The 16,222-nt window shown below is 44.8% G+C and overlaps 1 protein-coding gene across 1 annotated transcript in view; it reads right to left on the bottom strand.

Annotated features, from left to right (window-relative positions):
- Nucleotides 1-2,682: 2,682 nt before the first annotated feature.
- The window catches only part of LOC131446145 (E3 ubiquitin-protein ligase UHRF2-like), a 32,894-nt gene continuing 19,354 nt past the window's right edge, over nt 2,683-16,222 (bottom strand). Inside the window, exons 8-16 of the mRNA XM_058617182.1 lie at nt 16,078-16,185; nt 15,146-15,250; nt 14,948-15,054; nt 6,849-7,011; nt 6,575-6,712; nt 5,322-5,562; nt 4,959-5,107; nt 4,504-4,602; nt 2,683-3,672 (exon numbers count right to left, since the gene is read on the bottom strand). Of these exons, the coding sequence (XP_058473165.1) occupies nt 3,526-3,672; nt 4,504-4,602; nt 4,959-5,107; nt 5,322-5,562; nt 6,575-6,712; nt 6,849-7,011; nt 14,948-15,054; nt 15,146-15,250; nt 16,078-16,185 (1,257 nt within the window). The 3' untranslated portion in view covers nt 2,683-3,525. The remainder of the gene's footprint in view (nt 3,673-4,503; nt 4,603-4,958; nt 5,108-5,321; nt 5,563-6,574; nt 6,713-6,848; nt 7,012-14,947; nt 15,055-15,145; nt 15,251-16,077; nt 16,186-16,222) is intronic.

The raw sequence follows: 16,222 nt of genomic DNA on the forward strand, positions 1-16,222 counted from the left end.
TCAGTTAATGACCGAGGTTTGATTCCACAAAAAGTGGTCCTTTGCTGCGTGTCGTCTCACCTCTTTATCCCCCCGTCACACTTCACTGTCTTATCCATTAAAGGCAAAGAAAGTCTTGTAACAGTGGACTTTCATTATTAAATGATAAGCACCGACAACCAACCTGGACCTGTGTAATTTTCTGCTTTCACCGTCTCTTCACTGAGGAGACAGGTGCTCATTTCATGCTTCATGTAATTCAAAATTATGTCCATAACAAACACTTGCGTTTCATCTTTTAAGGATAAAATATCCAACCACCAACAGTGGGAAATGTTAAGTGGAAACGGATCAATGCTTAAGGGCAGTTTTTGTGTTGTTTTTTTTAATTTTCCAAAGATAAATGTGTCATGTGGATCTGAGATACGGCCCCATTCCCGAAACAACAGGAGGAAGTTGGGTTTGGGAAAAATAAATTGCCAAAAAGAAAACGACGTCAAAGTCGCTCCCTTCAAAGAAAATAAAAGCCCCACACTGCACTTCACTGTGTTTCAAGGTGCACAAAAAGAAAACAGAACAAAAGCTTTGGAGGTTTTGAAGGTTTTCTTCATTTTCCATTCAAATGAACAACATAGCAAAACAGTCGTGTAAATGAATGTAACTATAACTATCATCTTCTTCCTCATTAAGTCAGTAAAATGCAAATACAGGACACAGAAGGAGAGAAACTTTCTTTTTTTTTTGGAATCCAAATATTTAATAGGTACATATCAAGTATTGTTATGACATGTATAAAATTTCAGATCACAATATGAAGCAATGGAACTCCTCAGGCTGCTGCAATGTGTCGAGTTTGCCGCATAAAAAAAACAACAAATGATTAAAATAGAGGAGAAGCAACTAAACTGGTAGAAAAAAAATGGTGCACAGACACAGAAAATAGTACGCTTTCTAAGAAAAGTAAAAATGTGACATCTCAAACTTTTTTTCCTTAGTAGAGTGCAATAAAAAAAAGAAAAAAGAAAAGAGAACACAGCACAGAAGCCAAGCGTCCACAAGACGTCTAACAAGTGTTAGTACTGTAAATTCACGGAGAGCAGAAGACAGCAGAGAGGAGAGGAGAGGAGCAAAGGTCACAGCAGAGGAAGGAAGGAAGGAAAGAGAGCTATTCGCTTCTTTTTTTTATTATTTTTTTAGCCAGTCAATGCAAGAAGAAAATAATCTTTGTACAAGATTATGCAACAGTGGAAGTAATGCACATCACATTTACCTTTAGAGATCTTACTAGCATTTTGAACTTGCATGTTGTTGATTTAAAAAACAAAAAACAAAAAAAACAAAAAAAAAGTCCTGAATGAATGAACAGAAACAAGGACCGCAAACAAACAAACGGCCCCCACCGTCGTTGTCTCGGCTCTGCAGGAAAAAAAAATACATGGCTTTGCCTTAAACGCTGTTACAGGTGAACAAGTGAACGACGACGACGACGACGCATCCCCCAGAAAAAATCAACTCAAGTGTTGGAACGACATTTTTTATCGTGTCTGTGTCAGCCTCTGCCCAGGCCACACATCAGCGCAGAGGCTCTGCTGCTACGTGCTCTCCATGGGATGTTTTCATATTTGTTTTAGCTCCCATTAGACCTGCCAACCCGGGGCATTTTGTAAGTACCACACCAGCAATGGGAAAACCCTGCAAATCTGTGTTCATTAACACATTTTATTTTCAACTCTGACAGAATGGAGAGAGAGAGAGAGAGAGAGGCTGTATAATGAATGCATCACTACACAGGCAGTAGAAGCACATAATAATGTGAAAAGTAGGGGGGAAGGGAAGGTAGGATAATGTGGAAAATTTTGACACTGATGCTTCCTTGTTGTGGAGGTAGTTTTTTTTTTTTTTTTTTACGCGTTTATGTAAAAGATTTCAAGTGCATATCTTAAAAGTGAACGGAGGGCATGGTTTTCACTGGTCAGTTTGAATCCAATAGATAAGAACCTATCACAAAAGGAATGTAATAACTAGAAAAATGTGCCTCGTTCAGGACAAAAACGGCTTCCAACAAAAGGACATAGTCTCGAATCTCTGTTAAAACTTGTAGTGTAACAAATCTGCGTGTGAAATAACATCGATTTAACGATCCATTTTCAAATCAATTTGCTCCCGGCTCCCAGCCGTCAATCACACTGTTGTCCGCTCATGTGTGCTGTACTTCATCGGTTTTGTTTTCCTCAAAATGGGAACATAATTTATAAAATTGAAATCATGTGCTTAGGAAGAAGACCTGAAACTACTCAGGATTATGTTATTAAAGTAAGTGGGAAGAAGGAACTGCCCGATTGACTGTAGATCCACGCCAAAGGCTCTTAGAAGCGAGTGGCCCTACTTTCAGTCTCACTTATGACAAACTGCGAGAGCTGTATTTTATGGACGTGAACGACTCATAATGGTCGAGCGATCACCCACTCACATTTTCATTCAAATAAAGAAGAAGAACCAGGTCATGCCGGAGACCCAGCGCTCCAAATGTCTAACAGAGAAGGAACAATAGCAGATGCGAAAAGTTCTGTTTGACTGCGGTTGCCGGGCAACACCACTTAAAAAAGGTGAATCCACACAAAAAAGGGGGTGAAATGAGGGTTCATGGACAATTTTTCTAACAATGTTAGAGGTTTTAATAGCACTTCTGGGCAGAAATAAATACTGAATGTTGTGTTAAGTGCTCTCAAATTTGAACCCTGATGAGACATTCGCTAATTTAAATGGAAACGGCAGTGTCCCGATGACACATGCGGAGCTTGCGTGCTGCTAACGTATACTCCTGATGTCGGGGATAAAGTGCTCCAAGGTGAAAAAAAGAACAGTGTGCTGGATTTGACATGATTTTCCTGGTAAATGCATGTGAATTCTGATCTTTCTACCTTGGTGTAACTCTGAGCCCAGTCACATAACCAGCGCACTACATCACCGGATTAATGTAGCACCTTAAAACGCGTGTAAAACTGTATAAATGGTACACAAAATGCTAACAGGTTGGCAGGAATATAATGGCCGCTTTCATGGTATTGCTCAAGGAGAAATATGCACTCTAAAAACGTGCATATATACTGTATATATATATATATATATATATATATATATATATATATGGAACCAGTGGACTGAACAGTGGAAGGGAAAAACTACAAAATGAGCTAAGATAGTCAGGTGACGAGTGAGTGCATGAGTTGGGGATTTCTTTTGTGCGTTTTTGTGGCAGGAGTAAGGAGGATAAAAATGTCCTTGGTTGAATTTCAGGCTGGTGATGGTTAATGGAAAACAGTCCCCGTTCAACAGATAAGGTCAGTCCCTACTGAGGTTGTTTGTGTATGAATGATTGTATACGTTTATGGTTGTATATGCAATATACATTTGCCCGTGGGTAAGTACAGTAAGTGTGCGCAATGCTTTTAAAAGTGGAGCTCTAGGTACACTGCACCGGTGCACTGAACGGATGCTTGTGTGCGTTAATGTACGTATATTCTACTGGTACGTGGGATTTGGATCTCATCGGCCCTTGCTGTAGCCCGGAAAGAACTGGTCAAGCAGCACCTGAAGCACCTTGTTTTGGGTCATGATGAAGTCTTTGCCCAGGTCGTGGCGGCAGGCGGGGCAGGTGTACACCTGAGCACGAAACGACCGCTGGAGACACGTCTGAGGAGACGACAAGAGACATTTCCACACACAACACAACAACGGGGATTAAAATCGGTTTTATACATGTTGAATTTAACCGTGCAGGTAACCGCGCATGTGGTTATAACTAGGGATGGGAATTGGTACCGGTCAGTATCGGTATCGGTCCAATACTGGTCAAAATCCCTGGATCGGATGTCGGACAGATAAAAATCTAAAATTGAATCCAATACAATCCAAAAATCGCATGCTTCACTATGCATTTTAGCTATCATTGTTATTCCTCATTCATTTTTTGAGAGTCCGCAATTAACAACCTAGCAACTATGCTTTAGATTAGTTAAGTTCATACATATAACTATGTATCAAAGTATCAAATTAAGAAAAAGCATTTGTAATATGATCTACTCAAATTCAAGGGGTTCTCTGAGGAGTCAGAAATGAATCAAGCATCACATCCAACCATTAAAACTACTTTTTCTGTAAAGTAAATATAATTTGACATCTTAATAAAGAAATAATAATGTCCTTTACTATTTTGTTTCTCTTTTTTTTGTAAAACAGTAAATTTGAAAATTCATAAAAATAATAATTATATTTTAGCATTAAAAATACACACTGTTGTATTAACCATTACAGAAACAGATGTTTTTGGATAATTAGCAATGCTGTTAATTTAGGGCAGCTGGTGGTCTCTGCTCATATTAAAGCATCAGTGGGTTTTAAAAAAAAAAAAAGGGATAGACTTCAACGAGCAGAATTGTTTTGAGATGATCTTTAAAACATTTTGGTTCACTTTCCACCGTCAAGATAATGAACGGGAGAGTGTTGCATCCACTCAGTACGCACCTTGCAGACGTTGTGTGTGCAGACAGTGGTGATGGGCTGAAAGGCCAGCTCCTGGCAGCACACGCACATGAATATCTGCTCCATCTTGCGCAGGAAATTCTGTGTAAACACAAAACACACAATGTACCATACGTTATTACTGTAGAGAAAAATCATCATCACAGTCAAACTTGATCTTTTAATTTGAAAGCCAAAATCCAAACTGACTGATTGATCTGGAAAAGCACAAGGGAAAACCATGAAGTAGAAAATGGATGGTTTTTTTAAAGAAATAAAAAATGTTTTTCTTGATTTGCTTCTTAAATATGATAATTTTCTGGTTTCTTTGCTCAAAAAAACAATTAAAACTAAATAATAATAATTTTAGGATTGTGGACACAACAAGGCATTTGAGAACATTATTGACAGATTAATCGATGATGCAAATAATCATTAGCTGCAGGTCTAGTTCATACCGGTCCCTCTTTAAGGTGTTCCATGGCTTCATCCCAGAGTTTCTTGTTGGCCGTGTCCTCTGTGATCAACTGCTGCTGCTGCTCCGAGAGCTTGAAGGTCTCTTCCACCTTCACCCGCTTAGAAGGAGGCTCTGGTGCCGGTGACGACTCTGGGAAACACAAACACAAAAATATGACTAAAAAAAAAAAAAAAACTTGGAGAATTCAAAACAGTCGTGAAAAACAAGAAAATAAAATTTTACTGTGAGACACACCTGGGTAAAATCAAATATTTATAAGCTCTCTCAAAAGAGGTTTCACTCTCACCTGTCCTCTTCTCACAACAACTTGCTCTGACCTGCTTTGAGCCTCAAAAGCACCCACCACTTTCTCTGCTCGTCTTCTGCTCCCCGTTACTCTGTGGCTCGTCCTCTTCCACCATACTGGCCTCGGGCAGCATGTCCTCCTCCTCTTCCTCATCCATCTCCTCCTTCTCTTTGATCTTACGTTGTCTCCGCGGCCTTCCCCTCGCAGTATAGTGTTTGCCACGGCCGCCGCGACCGGGCCTAGCACAGGCCTCCTTCTTTGTTTTGTTAGCCATGGCTGCCAAGTAGCCCGGCGGGTACTGCATAGAAAAGGAAAGCAAAGGAATTGAGAAGTGGGCTGTATATGTACACATGCAAAAGAAAGCCATATATATATATATATATACTGTATATACATATATATATATATACTGTATATACATATATAAATACACACACACTCATTGACCACTCTATTAATTACATTTGTTCAACACTGCTCGCAGTAGACCACACATAACCAGGCTCCTCATTCCTCCCTTCCACGTGCAATACCGTACTGTACACAAGTGCAATATACTTATACATATTTATACTGTAAATATCAAGTCCATAATGTACATTCTACATTCTACATTCTATCTTAACTCATTTTTTATGGTCTTGGTGTTCATATCTTTTTATATTGTAATTTTCTTTTTTGGTAATGCATGTTTATTATTTATCATCTTTATCTTTACTGTCTTTGCTGCTGTAACAATGTAAATTTAAATAAAGGACTATCTTATCATATCTTTAACACCAGTCCCATGGCAGCAAGCTCAAACCAGGCATCAGAATGAAGGACAAAGGTAATTCAAGTGACTTTGAATGTATTTCAGCCATCTCTAAGGTTTAAAGAGAATGGTCTGAAAAAAAGAGGAAAATAACCAATGAGCAGCAGTTTTCTGAGGGGGGGGCGGGAATGCCATGTCAGACCTTGAAGCAGATGGGCTACAGCAGGAGAAGTATACACTGGGTGTCACCAAGGCTACAATTTAACAAGCTCACCGGCATAAAACAACCATGAAAGCATGGATCTGTTCTGCAACTGTGTGATGTCATCAAGCCAATGTGGACCAAAATCTCCAAGGACTATTTGCAGCACCTTGTTGAATCTATGTCTCAAAGAATAAAGGTAGTTCTGAAGGCAAGAGGAAGCTGGGACCAGCAAGGTGTACCCAATAAAGTGGCTGTTGAGTTATGTATGTATGTAGAATCTAAATAGAAGTTTATAATATTGAGACATAAATAGGGACGTTTGGACACACGCAGAAATACATGCAGTCTCACCTGAACAGTGAGGCCCAGTTTATGGATCCTCTCTTGTCCCTCAGGTGTCCACGGTGCTGGCTCCACATCATCTCGTCTCAGCAGGTATCGCCACACCAAGTATCCACACTTTCCAATCTCTGGCCAGTACTTAACCACCTGAAATTCACATGGAACCAAACAATGGAATTCAGAGCTGTTCGGTTATTCCGGGACCGAGCACACATTTCTCATGCTTTTACATGAGGCAGGTCTTGGTTGATAACCTCCAGGAAATAAAAAAAATTGCCTTTACCTTGTAAATACCGTCGTAGCGGTTTCCCTCCTCAGGCGCGTATTTGCTGATGCGTCGACCTTTGGAGCTGCGCACGACTCTCACCGGCTTCCCTGCTCGCCAGTTCCTGGACTCTGCCCCGTCTTTGTCATTCAGAGGTGCATCGCAGTTTAAGGCCAAAGCCCTGCAGGAGTCAGGAACCCAGTGTTGGAAAGCCCATGTTGTTTAGGAGTTTTACTGTTCAGTTGTATTGTATTCTTGGTGACTTTTCATATGTCCGACACTCATGAACGCACCATAGCCATTCCGACGCTATTGAACGCACCACACGTGTGTGTGAGATGCCGTACTGTCTAGGTTTCGTTTTTCCTCCTGATATAGCGGTGGATGGCTCATGATCTTCCCTCGTTTGTTTCTCATCTTTCGCCTGTACATCCTGGGTTTATTGTGCGTAAATGCCAGAGGTGAGCTTATGATGTGTCACTATCCAGGATGTTATGTTGTGCTAATGTGTATTGTCTACCTGTGAATATTGTTAATGCTGTTGATGATGTTCAGCTAACTCTCACTGTGGTTGATTTGTGCCTCGTGTGAGGTAATTGTGTATAATGAATGTTTAGCATATTATTGATAACTGGATACAGTCCTTTATGTTTATGGTTATAATATTGTGTTATAATATTATTCATGGTGTTCTGTACTGATTGCTATTTTCATCTTTATTATAGAACCACACACACACACTTCAATAAATCCAACACTAAACTGGACATCTGCATCCGTGTCTTTTAACGGGGACACACCCCATACACCTTGCCGCTCTATCAACAACCAGTTAATTCCTGGAGAACGCCCTTCTCTCCTTTTTATGGTCCTTCGAGCCGGATTAGAGTAATAACCAAGGTATGGATCATACAGATGCCCAGACTGAGCCAGCACCCCAACGTGCTTCGCAGAGAGAGCGACACCTCCCAGCTTACCTGAGTGACTATGTGGTTGCAAATCTCCCGTCAGAGGGACAAACCCACACCACACAACAGGCTCCCTCCACCCAGAGTTCGCATAGCCGAAAAACATGCTCATCTCGGAGGAGCTCCAACTCCAGGTCTGGACGCTCATCTCGCTCATCCACCTGTAGATTCCCCTCTCACATTTTATCTGAGCTAGAAACAGCTCAGCTCGAGGAGCGACTGAAGGAAATGGAGCTTGAGGAATTACAACAGCACATGGAGGAGGATCAACAAAGAGACTACGAGTGTCAGAGGCTTCAAAGCCAAGCCAGAGAAGCCCAACAGCTACAAGAGGAAGCCATTAGAACACAGGAATCGCTAACCAGACAGATGGAGAAACGACGTCAGCTAAAGAAGAGAGAGAATGAGCTGGAGATAGCTAAGATGGTTACTTCTCTCCTCAAAGAGAAATCACAGGATCCTGGCCCATCAGAGCAGCACATGACAAGTACCCCTGAGGCTCCACCTCCAGCGCTCCCTGCAGCTCCGCTTCCTGTGGCTCCACCTCCAGCGCTCCCCGTGGCTCCGCCTCCAACGCTCCGTGCAGCTCCGCTTCCTGTGGCTCCACCTCCAGCGTTCCGTGTGGCTCCGCCTTCAGTATTGTTGGCTCAGCCTCTCGCAGCTTCTGCTCCACCTTCAGCACAGTATCCATCTCTTCCCCCACTGTTACAGTCTGCTCCTTCTTCTGCATTCTTGCCTCCTAGTTTAGCGCCGGTGAACTACAACCTGGTCCCTACTCCATATTTGGCTCATCCAGTGCAGCATCAGCCAACTCAATCAGCCTTCACCTATCCTGTCCAAGCAGCGTCATATTCCGCTTCAGCCTTGCCTCAATCCAGTCGACAGCAGCCATCTGCTGATGTGTCTCAGTTCTTTGCCCCATCCTACGGCATCCCCAAACCTATGATTCCTTGCTTTGAGAGTGGCAAAGAAAGTGACTTCGCCTTATTGAAGATGGCGCTCGACAACCTTCTGAACAGCCATGTGCATCTGAACGAGCAATACAAATATCAAGTGCTCCTCAGACATCTGAAGCTACAGAGTGCGCTCCAACTGGCCAAAGCCTACATGCATGATCCAAGGCTGTATACAGCAGCTATGCAAGCTCTACAGGACAAGTATGGTCAACCTCGCCAGCTCGTCCAAAGTGAATTGGGTGCCATCCTAAACACTCCAGCCCTCAAATTTGGAGACTCTGAAGCCTTTGATGCATTCGCCCTATCCATCCAATCCCTGGTAGGCATGCTTCGGACCCTCGAGGGACAGAATGGCTACGAACTGCGATGTGGATCTCATGTCGACCGACTACTGAGCAAGATGCCGCCAAGCTATCGTGATGGGTTCGTGGAATACTGTCTGAACCAAGGTATTCTTAGGACAGGTACTGACCAGACTTACACCCTACCTGATCTGAGTTCCTGGCTACAGATGAAATCCCAAGCTAAACGCATAGCAGGTCGAGCAGCTTCACTTTATAATTATGAAGCAACCAAGCCACCGAAGAAGGACCAACGGCCCTTCATCCGATCAAAGGAGAAGTCAACAGCGTTCCTCCTCACTGCCAGTGGAGACCAAAGCCCCAAAGGACGGTCTTCACAACCAACATCCTTGTCCAAACCGAAACCATATTGCCCCCACTGTGACAATAAAGAACATTTTCTGAACGCCTGCACTGAGTTTAAGAAATTGAACACAAACCAGGTTGTGAAGTGGATCAAGGATGGACATCGATGTTGGAAGTGCGGACGATCTCACAAGCCCGAGGTTTGCACCCTCAAGCGACCATGCAATACTTGCAAAGAGCAGCATCTCACAGTACTACACGATGCAGTCCAGCAAACCCAGAAGAGTGTGCTCATGGTGACTGCTCCGTCTGCAAAAGTGTACCTGGATAGACCAAACAGATCCCCCAAGGTGATGTTGAAGGTTGTGAAGGTCCTACTTCATAATCAAGACAGAGTACTGGAGACCTATGCAGTTCTAGACGATGGTTCAGAGCGAAGCATCATCTTGCCATGCGCCGTGAAACGCATGAACCTCATTGCGCAGCCTGAAACACTTACCCTCCGAACTGTTCATCAAGATGTGGTGCAGCTTCATGGTGCATCAGTTGCCTTCTATGTGTCTTCACTGCCCAAACCTGAAGAGAAATATCACGTACGTCAGGCGTTCACCGCTGACAACCTGGGACTCTCAGAACATTCATATCCAGTGAGAATCCTCCAACGGAGATATAAGCACCTCCGCCACCTACCTTTGCCTCTGGTAGATCGTGCTCAACCCCTGTTGCTCATTGGATCCGACATGGCTCATCTCCTGACACCTATAGAGCCGGTGCAGTTGGGACCCCCCGGAGGACCCATTGCAGTCCACACCAAGCTTGGCTGGTCACTTCAAGGTCCCACCAGTGTCGACCAAGTTCCTGCATCCAACCAGCAGTGCCTGTTTACAGCAACAGTCTCGCCTACCTCTGAACTCTTCAAGAACGTCGAACGCCTTTGGCAGATCGACACGCTGCCGTACACAAGCGAGAAGCAGGTGACCCGATCGAAGCAAGATCAGCAAGCCTTAAACCTGCTCCAGACATCAACTGTTAGAGTCAATGTCGAAGGGGTCCAAAGATACGCTACACCGTTGCTTCGCCGAGCCAACTTTACCACACTTCAAGCTTCTATGGAAGCAGTGTTGCCTAGTCTTCGTGCTACTGAGAGGCGACTCGCCAAAGACCCACAGCGCGCCGAGGTCTATTGTCAGGAGATCTACAAACTAGAGAAGATGGGCTACGTAGCAGTGGTGCCTCTAGAGGAAGCAACATCAACTCCGGAATCCTGGTTTATACCTCACCATATGGTGCGACACAACAACAAAGACAGGATTGTCTTCAACTGTTCCTTTCAGTATGAAGGAAAATCTCTCAACGACCTTCTTCTTCCTGGACCTGCCCTAGGCCCATCGCTGCTAGGAGTCCTCATTCGGTTTCGGCAGTACCCAGTTGCAGTTAGTGGTGATATCAAAGGTATGTTCCACCAGATTCGCCTTCTGCCAGCCGACAAACCTGTTCTGCGTTTCATCTGGCGGGACATGAAGAAGACCGAAGAGCCAAAGATTTATGAATGGCAAGTCCTTCCATTTGGTACTACGTGTAGCCCTTGCTGTGCCATCTACGCCCTGCAGCGGCATGCCCAGGACACGGGTGAGTCCGACAGCCATCTCGTTGATTGCGTTGGGCAGTCATTCTATGTAGATAACTGTCTTCGCAGCACCCACTCAAAGGAGGAAGCGAAGGATCTTGTTGATGGTCTGCGCCAGCTACTCCACACGGGGGGCTTCGAGATACGCCAGTGGGCTAGCAACACCCCGGAGGTCATTGAGCATCTTCCATCCGACGTCAGATCCGAGAGCAGTGAGCTGTGGCTTTCCCAATCCAGCCTGGACCTGCAGGAGCCAACTCTTGGACTACGTTGGGATTGCCTCCGTGACTCTCTAAAGTACAAACATAGACCAGTGGAGAGAACTGAACCCACTTTGAGAAATGTCTACAAGGTACTTGCTTGTCAATATGACCCCCTAGGTTATATTGTACCGTTTACCACCAGAGCCAAGATTCTAGTTCAGGATCTTTGGAAAATACAAATCGGCTGGGATGAGCCGATCCAGCCCCAGAGCCTCCGTGACAGATGGCTTGCCTGGGAACAAGAGATTCCAGATCTCATCCAGATGGAGATTCCCAGATGTTATGCACCAGCGTCTGCAGACTCGCCAACATCAAGCAGAGATCTGCACATATTCTGTGACGCTTCTGAGAGGGCCTACGGGTCTGTCGCTTACCTACGGACAGAAGACGCTCAGAATGAAGTCCATGTTTCCTTTGTCCTGGCCAGGTCCCGTGTGGCACCAAAGAAGCAGCTGTCCATGCCACGGCTTGAGCTGAGCGCTGCACTTACCGGTGCGCAACTAGCCAGTGTTCTCCACACTGAGCTCACCTTACCCATCAGTAGGATCATGCTCTGGTCCGACTCTACTACAGTTCTACACTGGATCAAGTCGGAATCCTGTCACTATAAGGTCTTCGTGGGTACACGTGTGGCAGAGATACAGAACCTTACAGAGGTGAGCCACTGGAGGTACGTGGACAGTGCGAACAACCCCGCTGATGACATCACTCGGGGCAAGACCCTGAAGGAGCTGTCTCGACCACATCGTTGGCACCAAGGCCCTGATTTCCTGCATTATGCAGAGGATCACTGGCCGACCAGCCCATCATCCTATCTGGAGACGGATGATAGTGAGCTGAGGAAATCATCCTTCTGCGGACACGTAACTGTAGATACGTGCCTTCAACTCCCTGATGTCAGCCAGTTCTCCACGTGGAAGGACTTGATGCAGACGACCGCACGGTCCCTTCACGGGGCGGCCGACCCAAATTCTGACTCACCCAGTGAAGCAGCTGACTACATCAAGGCTGAGAATCTCCTCCTGAGACGGGCGCAATTGGAGTCATTTCCAGAGGAGGTCAAAGCTCTCATCTCAGACCGACCTTTGCCAGCTACCAGTCGTTTGGGCTCCTTATCTCCTGAATATGACAAGGACGCAGGACTTCTCAGAGTCGGGGGGAGGTTGCGGAGAACGGAGCAGCTACCACAAGACACCATCCACCCAGTCTTGCTAGACCCCAAGCATCCACTGACCAACCTCATCATTCGAGATTTCGATGAGACCCTCCTGCATCCTGGACCTGAAAGAGTGCTAGCCGAGCTACGTCGTCGGTTCTGGATTCTGCGGGGGAGGGAAGCGGTGAAGAGGTGTCAGAGTTGTTGCATGCAATGCCAGGCATGGCGAGCCAGCCCTTCTGTCCCTAAGATGGCGGATTTACCACCTGCTCGTCTACGCCTCTATAAACCACCCTTCTATTCGACTGGAGTCGATTGTTTCGGTCCATTCACAGTCAAGATTGGGCGCAGAACAGAGAAGCGTTGGGGAATCGTTTTTAAGTGCATGACAACCCGTTGTGTGCATTTAGACCTCTTGGAGAGCCTCGACACTGACGCCTTTCTGATGTCTTTGCGACGTTTTATCTCTAGAAGAGGCAAACCTTTCGAGCTCCTGTCCGATAACGGAACCAATTTCACTGGTGGAGCCAGAGAGCTACGCGTTGCCTTCGAGGCCATGGTCCCTCAACTGAAGGAACAGTTGGCAGAACAGCAGATTGAGTTCTGCTTCAATCCCCCTAGTGCTCCCCACTTCGGTGGAGCGTGGGAGAGAGAAGTGAGGTCCGTCAAGACCGCTCTCAAGGTGGTACTTAAGGAGCAGTCCGTGCCTGAAACAGTGCTCCGCACAGTTTTAGTAGAAGTGGAGGGCATACTGAATGCTAAGCCCCTTGGTTACGTCTCGTCAGACGTAGCTGATCCGGATCCCATCACGCCTAGCATCCTACTAATGGGACGCTATGATGCATCTCTTCCACAGGTTGTTTACGACCCCAGTAATACCCTAGGGAATCGTCGATGGCGGCACAGCCAAGTCCTCGTCGACCACTTCTGGTCCAGATTTATCAGTCACTATCTGCCCAGCCTACAGGAGAGACAGAAGTGGCTGAAGGATGGGAAACAGCTTGAACCAAATCAAGTGGTGCTCATCGTGGATCCACAGCTCCCGCGAGCTTTATGGCCTGTTGGGAAGGTAACAGCCACTTACCCTGGAGCTGACGGACGCATCCGGACCGCTGCCATCAAGGTCAAAGATCGGACATATGTACGACCAGTAGCTCGTCTGGTCCAGCTCCCTAAGCTGGAAGACTCGGCGGAAGTTCCAGTTACTTGAGTGGACTTTCCATCTTGGATTCGACTGTCTGTGTAGACAGTCGGGGGCGGCTGTGTTGGAAAGCCCATGTTGTTTAGGAGTTTTACTGTTCAGTTGTATTGTATTCTTGGTGACTTTTCATATGTCCGACACTCATGAACGCACCATAGCCATTCCGACGCTATTGAACGCACCACACGTGTGTGTGAGATGCCGTACTGTCTAGGTTTCGTTTTTCCTCCTGATATAGCGGTGGATGGCTCATGATCTTCCCTCGTTTGTTTCTCATCTTTCGCCTGTACATCCTGGGTTTATTGTGCGTAAATGCCAGAGGTGAGCTTATGATGTGTCACTATCCAGGATGTTATGTTGTGCTAATGTGTATTGTCTACCTGTGAATATTGTTAATGCTGTTGATGATGTTCAGCTAACTCTCACTGTGGTTGATTTGTGCCTCGTGTGAGGTAATTGTGTATAATGAATGTTTAGCATATTATTGATAACTGGATACAGTCCTTTATGTTTATGGTTATAATATTGTGTTATAATATTATTCATGGTGTTCTGTACTGATTGCTATTTTCATCTTTATTATAGAACCACACACACACACTTCAATAAATCCAACACTAAACTGGACATCTGCATCCGTGTCTTTTAACGGGGACACACCCCATACACCTTGCCGCTCTATCAACAACCAGTTAATTCCTGGAGAACGCCCTTCTCTCCTTTTTACCAGAGACGGAACTTATGTTTAATAAATGTGTCTAAGGATTGGAGATGTTAATGAATAAGTTATCAATAGATACTCTGTAGTTAATCCCTGAAGCTTGTTTTGTTTTGAAAAACAAAGAACTGCTCTGGGGTATGACGCGTTAAATAAAATATCTTTCAGATAATACAAAATACTACATGCTTTTCTTGAGGTCGTTAGCCTGGACTGAGATCAGGTCAAGAGGAAATCACAGTCTTTTAAAGACTATCTCCCCCAGGCTGTGGAAGAGGAAGAATGATACCCAGGGGATGAAATGTATGTTATGGGAACATAGACCATATATAAAAATGGACAAAAAACAAACTCCCGTTTTGAAGTCTCAAGAGTGCCATGACAGTTCTTGCAACACGAAAATCACAGAAAAGTACAATCTGGATGATACCAACTGTCAATCCCAGCGTTTTCCATTTATATGCGCACTACTTTATCATCTACTTTCCTCAAAATGCCAGCATAATTCACAAAACTAATATCATGTGCTACTGAAGAAGACCCAAAAGTAATAATTGAGACAATTAACTCCAGAGCCGAACCTGTTCATGTGTGTCAGGGTCTGGTCAAATGAGTGCTCTCCAATCCGCTTATTTCCTGAGAGATCGCGCCCCCCACTGCCCGTGTAGGTGAACTCATCTCCCCGGTCCTTACAACAGAGCACAGACACGTCAATGTTATACTTAAAAGGAAGGACTCTACTTCACGTGCACACAAAGACATGAAGAAAAACAACACACCACTTCATCCTCAAAGCCTCCGGCCAACACCAGAGAGTACGAGCCGTCGTTACTGCGCCCATGGATTCCACCGACATGTGGCCTGTGAACACCTGCTTCGCTCACCTGAAGGGATAAAAGAATTTTTAGGTTCTCGTGATGGCACAAAATGTCCACAATGATAATATCAACAGTATAGAATGCTTATAAATCTAAAGCCCTATTCAGACAGGATTACTTTTAAATGAGGAGGTGGGGTAAAGATGACAGTAAAGATTACAGGCACTTAGACCAGCAGTAAATATGTGCATAAATATTCTGTTTAAATCTCCTGTTAACAAGTAGTTTTCTGTGGCTTTTTCAAGCATGGATCGAGGCGCTACTGTTGTCTTCACTTGTGATATCAAGAAGCAGCGTAGTGCACATGACGACAGGAAGGGAAGTCAATGTGAAGTTGTTTTCACGTAGCCGGAGCCGGGTCGGGATCACCGGGTTCACTACCGACCCCCTTGCCCTCCCGTGTCGAGGCCCTTGTTGGCGCCCTGGGTTACTGGGTAGGACGACAAAACATGTGCAGCCGCGGGAGCTCACTGAGCTGGTCGTAGCGGCGGCGGTGGCGGCTCCGTGACTGGGGATAAGTAAAGAGCTCCTGGGACAGATGGAGCTATATTCCCCTCCTAATTGTGGTAGTTTTTACTGGGATTTCTTATCCCGTGCGAATTGGCCATTAATTACACATATCCGGTGGTAAAATGACATTACTCCACCTCCCCATGTAAAACTAATCCCGTCCGAATAGGGCTTTAGAAAACAACTTGAATGTGTATATATATATATACACATATATACACATATATATATATATATATATATACGTATATATATACATATATACATATATATATACATATACAGTACATATATATATATAATGGACAGTTGAGACTGCTAACCTGTACTCTGAACTTCCAGGTGGTTCCAACAGGAACACCAGGTATGGGTCCATAGTGGTTTGAAGGAACAATTGTGCATTCTTTAGTGCGACCCACACAAGCCATACCCTGTGAGAAAGACAAAAAACATATATATTAAAGATTA

This window comes from Solea solea, chromosome 19 (assembly GCF_958295425.1).
Source record: "Solea solea chromosome 19, fSolSol10.1, whole genome shotgun sequence".
NCBI lineage: Eukaryota > Metazoa > Chordata > Actinopteri > Pleuronectiformes > Soleidae > Solea > Solea solea.